The following is a 6151-nucleotide window of genomic DNA, read 5'->3' on the forward strand; positions in this document are numbered from 1 at the left end:
CAAGCGGCAGAGAGGGGCATCATCATGGCCGCTCCGGCAGCCCAGCAGCCCAGCTGCCCGCTGAAATGCAGGGACAGTGCCCGCAGCCCCCGTCCACGCTGACTGCACCTTTGCCCCGGGGGCCGATGGGGACAAGAACATCTCAACGGAGAGAAACTGCCCCCGCTCTCAAGGTGCCTCGCTTTATATTTCCTCCCAAATCTTGTAGGTTTGTCCTCTTTGACTCCTGTAGTTACAGGTGTGGGCAGCACCCAGAGGCCCCTGAAGGCACTGGCTGGTGGCGAGGGGTTTCTCAGGTCCTGCAGGACCTAGAAGCTGCCATCTGCCCAAGCAGAGGCACATCTCCCATCCAGGGGCACTGCAGCCCCCTCCCCTCGGCTCAGCATCACTACTGGAGCTCAGGAGCTTAAAACCTCTGCCAGACTGAAGGGCTGCATCACCCATCTCCCTCCTCTCTGGCTCCAACACTGTTCAAAGCAAAGGTGCTGCTCACCACCCCCAGTTAGCTACCCTGCCTTCCGTACCTCCACCAGCCAAGCCCAGACCCTTTTTGCCAGGGGGTCTGTGCGGGTGGGGAGATGTTGCCTGAGCCCTGGGAAATGCCACTGACTCCAATTTTACCACTCTTGCTGCACAGCCTCTCCGCAGCCTGTTCTCCTGCCCGGCTTTCCGCTACCTGTGTTCGTAGGATGGCTGAGATGGGGCTCGTTCGTAGCTCCAGAGGAAAAGTGGGTAAAAAGCTCAAGTGTAAAAGCAGATGGGAAAACCAGAGCTGTCACAGTGGTGGTGGCTCTGGTGAAAGATGGCATGTCACCTTTGTTCTGCGGGGCTTAGGAGGGCAGCCAGCCCTACCCAGTGCTGTGTAGCCCAGGAGCGCGTTACGTCCTCCGAGCGCTGGACAGTAATTGCTTTCTATTTTTGACTTGCAGACATCCCGCTTGCAGAGGCTCTTGGTGCCCGCCCAGCGGTGCCCCCCGGGAGCCCCTCACCTCAGCGCCTGCAGCCGGCAGGCAGGATCCCGCAGGCCCTCGCTCAGCCGCCGCACGCCTCCGTCGCCCAGCTCGTTGTCGCCCAAGTGCAGCTCCGTCAGGCTGGGGCTGGCGGGGCGCACCACCGCCAGATTCGCGCACGGCCCCTCACCAGCCTGTGCGGGGGACAGTGCCGTGGCTAAGCTGGGCTCGACCCCCTGGCAGCCGCTTCTCTCTGAAAACCACCGGCTGCTTTTTGAGCCCAGGGATGTTTAATTAGCGCAGCTCAGGGGGAGCAACGTGGCGCAGCAGGGGCCGAGCAGCACGCCCAGCCGCAGGGCCACCCCTGCCCTCACTCACACCCTAAAAGCACCTGCTGGGAACAGCCCCAAAGCAGGACCCGCCAGCCCGACGCCCCATACCAGAGCTTTTGCACGCTGCAGCCGGGTCCCGCTAGCACCCCGCACAGCTCCCGCACGCCGCCGTCCTCCAAGGGATTGTCACTCAGGTCCAGCTGCACCAGGCTGGGCACGGTGCCCAGCACGGCGGCGAGATCCTTGCAGCCAGCGGCCGTGAGGTTGCAGCAGCCCAACCTGCGGGAGAGACGGCGGTGAGGCTGCCTGCCCGACGGTGCTGTGGCCCTCTTTTCTATCGCCCCAGGTTGGAGGAGACCTGGCCAGTGTCCCCTGCCTGAGCCCAGGCATGGACGTGGCTCCTGCAGTGGCTCTGGGGACACTGCGCTGGAAGAGAGGGGAGCATCTCACTGCCCTCTCCCCATCCCTCTCCCAAAGCTGGCGCGCCTGTATCTGGTGTTCACTGGCGTGTGCTGCTGACTTTCCTTGTTCGGCATCCCTGGGTGCAGTGATGCTGAGAGCAGCTCGAACGCGCTCCAGAGTGCAAAACACAACCCACATCATCAAACTCTAAGGGACAAAATGCCGAAGTGCAGGCGCAAGACGGTACCCGGCAGCAATCCCGCTGTGCTGGAGTGTGGGAATGGAGAGGACCAGACAGCGTCCACTCAACCAGGGAGTAAAGGTCTGGGGGCAAACAACTAACATTGCTTGAATGGGTGAGACCAACCCACCTCACTTTTGAAGTTTCAGAGAGGTTCCCTCTTTCAAATCTGGTTGTCCAGGCTGAATTTACACCAGGGGAAAATGGGGGACATGGAAACACCCAAAAAAAAAAATGGAGGGGAAAATGCAGACACCACTACGGGACGGTTCATCCCCTTCCCAGAAATGGTCCGTGGGATGAATCTGCTTCTGCAATTACGTGTTTCTGCATGGTGCATGGCCTGCCCGGGCACACAGGGACCCGAAAACACCCACCGCTGCAGGGCAAGAGCCCGGGGAGAAGGTGCCTGGGATGCACAGAGACACGCACAGGCAAGCAAACAGCAGGAGCAGTAGTGCAGACCTCTCCTCTAACTTTTCCACCTGGCCTAGGCACTGAGAATGAGTTGTCTCTCTTACTTTCCTACAGTGTCCTAGCAGAGACTCATTCATTTGAAAATGTGGAACTAAATTATATTGATGGAAAAGGTGATAATAAGGGGCAGGCCCCTGCAACAGGTAGGTCCGCAATGCCTCAAGCTATCTTCGGCAATGGCAGCATCGGTAAATGGGCCTTTCTCATTCCTTTTTCTTTTTTCCTCCCTCTTCCAGGCTCGCAAGGAGAAGAGACAAATGGTCCTGCAGCCTCTTGGGCTGGCGACGTCCCTTACCGCAGCGTCTGCAGCTGGCAGGCGCCGTGTCTCAGCCCCTCGCACAGCAGCTTCATGCCGCCGTCCCTCAGGTCTTCGTTCCCAGCCAGGTCCAGCTCCGTCAGGGTGGGGTTGGTGCTGAGAACGGAGGCCAGAGCCCCGCAGCAGGCGCCTGTGAGCTGACACTGATCAAACCTGCAAGAGAGATGCAGAGAGGAGCCACGGGGCTCGGCACAGCTGCCCTGCCGCGTGGACACACCAACCAACCCCTTGCTGACATAGCTACCACTGATGATGTCCACAAACCGGGCTGGTCTTCACGGATGGCCTCCTGGGAGCAGGAGAAGAGCCCATCCCGCCCTGCAGCGAGCCGTGGCGGCGCGTGGTCATCCTCCCCGTGCCGCGAGGAGACCCAGCCGGGCTGGCTGGGGTTTGCTTGTTTTCCCGTTTCACCCGGCAGAGAAGAGCGAGGTACCTTAACGTCTTTAATTTACAGCCCGATTTTTCCAAGGCTTGACAAAGCAGGTGGATAGGTGACTGCTGCCCCTCCTCTTGCTGTTTTTCCCTGAAAACAAAGAAGAGATGCATCCTATTCCTAGTCCTACTCCTACTCCTATTCTATTCCTATCTTATTCTATTCCTATCTTAGTCTATTCCTATCCTAGTCTATTCCTATCCTAGTTTATTCCTATCCTAGTCTATTCCTTTCCTATTCTAGTCCCGTTCCTATCCTATCCCTGTTCCTATCCTATCCCTGTTCCTATCCTATTCCATCTATTCCTATTTCTATCCCTATTCCAGTATTGCTCCTTGGCCACCGGCTGTGTCCCTAGGTCACACCCGTGTCCCCTTGCCGATGTGCCCGGCACGGCGGGAGGACCAGCCTTGCCGTGGGCTCCTCTGCGGGGGTCATCACAGATCTTTGGGCTCTAACGGGTTTGCCGCTTTGCGGCTCGGGACCTTACGCACCGATACGCCTGCTTGGCCGGCTGCGGCCCCGCACAGTCCTCGGGTTCGTCCCACAGAAAGGAGCAGTGCCCCAGGTCAAGCGACTCCAGCTTGGGGAAGTTTTTTACGCTGAAGGAAAGGACCATTTGATCGAAGCGGTTAAGGTTGAGCCCTCGTAGGTACACCCCCGTGAAAGGATCCAAGGCGGTCGCTACAAAACGCTCGTCCTGGAGCTCGTACAGACAGTGGCAGACCTCCAGCTCGCGAATCACCGCCGTCTCCTGCGTCAGAAGAGCTAGGGCTGTTTTCTGGCTGTTTTGAAGCCACGCCAGTAATTCCTGCGTAATCCTGGGTGCGATTTTACACCCCATCTCCTCCTCCAGCTCCCTCCTGCGTTCCTTGTTTAAGAGCCCGAAGAGGAACCGCACAGTTAGCATGAAGTAGTTCCTGGAGTTGTCGTAGCTGTCCAGCAGCTCCTTCACGTCCCTGGTGGGACTGGCAGGGGGGTCCCACGCCCCCCCCTCATCTTCCAGCAGGTAGAAGAGCGCCGCAAAAAACTCCTGGAAGCTGAGGTGGATGAAGCTGTAGGTGCTGACGCAGGAGATGTCCTTCTGGAAGAGGTGTTCGTTGAGGAGGAGCGGGAGGGCTTCTCGCTGGTCCAGCGCATACCCCTGCACCTCCTTCTCCTCAAAAAGGACCTTTTGCTTCCAGATGCCGTCGGCCGCCAGGCAGCACAGCCTCCTGAGCACCGCGGGCATGCCTCGCTTCAGCTGGCCGCTCAGAGACCGGAGCAGGGCGGAGAGGTAGAGGATGTAGATCCCCGTCGTAGTCTTCGGGCTCTGGGCGAGACCCCCGGTGCGGCCGAGCTGCTGCTTCATGACGGTGCAGACGATCCAGCACACGATGGGCACCAGGCACATGGTGAAGAGCGTCTCGTTCCCTTTGACGAACTGGAAGGCGGCAGCTGCCTGCTCTGCGTTTTCGAAAAACCTGTGGAAATACTCCTTCCTCTCTGCCTCCGAAAACCCCAGGATTTCAGCGTAGCGCTCGCACTCCAGGCACTTGCCCAGTTTCTGCAGGGCGGCCGGCCTCGTGGTGACGAGCAGGGAGCTCTCAGGCAGGAGCCTCCTGCGGAAGAGGCTGCTCAGGGTGATTTCCACCGGCCTCTTCTCCCAGACCTGGGAGCACAGCTCGGACTGGGGCCGGTCAAAGGAAAAGCGGAGCTCGTCGAAGCCATCGATCACGAACAGGAGCCTCTCCGGCTGCCCCAGCATCTCGGTGAGCGGCGGAGAGCTGCTGGGACAGCACTGGGTGATGAGGTCGGCCACGCTGGCCTGGCTGGTGAGGAGGTTGCCCTCCCGGCAGTGGATGTAGAAGACGTAGTCAAACTCCGCAAACAGCTTGTCGGACGCCCAGTCCAGCATGATCTTCCTGGCTGTCATCGTCTTGCCCACGCCCGCGGCTCCCAGGAGCACGACCACCTTGGGGGTCCAGCCATCAGGGCCGGGCTTGAAGAGGTCGCCGACAGCGACGGAGGAGCTGGCTTGCTCCTTCATGATCTCCGCGTGCCTCCGTCCCATGGCCATGATCTCGTGCTCCCGTTGCTCTTCGTCGCGGTGCTTGTTGACAATCACCAGCTTCGAGTACCTGGCGTTCAGGCTCACGTTATCGCCCACCCGGGCGTTTTGGTCCTTTATGCAGCTGTACGCCTGGCGAATGGCTTTTTTGTAATTCCTCCGGTAATCTGGAAGGGTGGGAGGTCACCTCACGCATCTGCAGACCGCGGGGCGAGCAGCGGCAGAGCCCCCCGTGCTTTTCCCCGCCAGCACCTACCTGGTGACGATGAAACCAGCAGAGGCCCCAGGGCTGGAAGAGAAAGGGGTGTTAGTGGGCAGCATCATTGAGCCCCCGACACTCCCAAATCCTCTTCCAATCTCCTCCTCCCTGGAGGAGCCCCCCTCACCCTGCCATGGGGACCCCCAGCCCACTGCCCTTTCCATAGCATCCTCCTGGCCCCAAACACGGGCTCTTGCAGACGCAACCCCCAGGACAAAGTGCCCGGGACCCCGCGGGATGCTGCACTCGCCGGGGAGCCTCTCAGCCTTCCCACCTTTCTCTCTGCTTTCCCGGAGCAGGGCAGCGGCGTTGCGGAGCTGGATGCGCTCAAAGACAGCTATCGCCACATCCAGGGCAGCCTCCCCACCGTAGAAATCCAGCATGAGGTTCTTCGTATCCATCCAGTCGGCCTTCTCCAGCCGCCCCCAGGGAATGCAGCACCTGCCCCGCAGGTCTCCGTGCGCCAACGCGTCCCGAAATTTTTTAAAATCCAGCTCAGAGAGGTCTTCCAGGGCCCGGAGCAGCAGCTCCCCAGCAGTGCCCTGGGGGCTGTCTCCGCTCGGGGCGCAGCTCCTGCTGCCGCGCAGCCCCATGGGGAGAGCCCCGACACCCGGCCAACACACAGCCCCGTGCCTGTGATGGGGGGACGAGTTTTGGGGGAACGAGGTTTGGGGGAACCGCTCTGCAAGGA

At 60.1% G+C, this 6151-nt stretch overlaps 1 protein-coding gene across 1 annotated transcript in view; it reads right to left on the reverse strand.

The window, feature by feature from the left end:
* Positions 1-6053, reverse strand: part of NLRP6 (NLR family pyrin domain containing 6) — an 8048-nt gene extending 1995 nt beyond the window's left edge. The window contains exons 1-6 of the mRNA XM_009288178.1: positions 5735-6053; positions 5458-5490; positions 3646-5368; positions 2698-2871; positions 1369-1561; positions 990-1144 (exon numbers count right to left, since the gene is read on the reverse strand). Of these exons, the coding sequence (XP_009286453.1) occupies positions 990-1144; positions 1369-1561; positions 2698-2871; positions 3646-5368; positions 5458-5490; positions 5735-6053 (2597 nt within the window). The remainder of the gene's footprint in view (positions 1-989; positions 1145-1368; positions 1562-2697; positions 2872-3645; positions 5369-5457; positions 5491-5734) is intronic.
* Between the last annotated feature and the right edge of the window lie 98 nt (positions 6054-6151).

This window comes from Aptenodytes forsteri, unplaced genomic scaffold (assembly GCF_000699145.1).
Source record: "Aptenodytes forsteri isolate BGI_AS27 unplaced genomic scaffold, ASM69914v1 Scaffold329, whole genome shotgun sequence".
NCBI classification, from domain to species: domain Eukaryota; kingdom Metazoa; phylum Chordata; class Aves; order Sphenisciformes; family Spheniscidae; genus Aptenodytes; species Aptenodytes forsteri.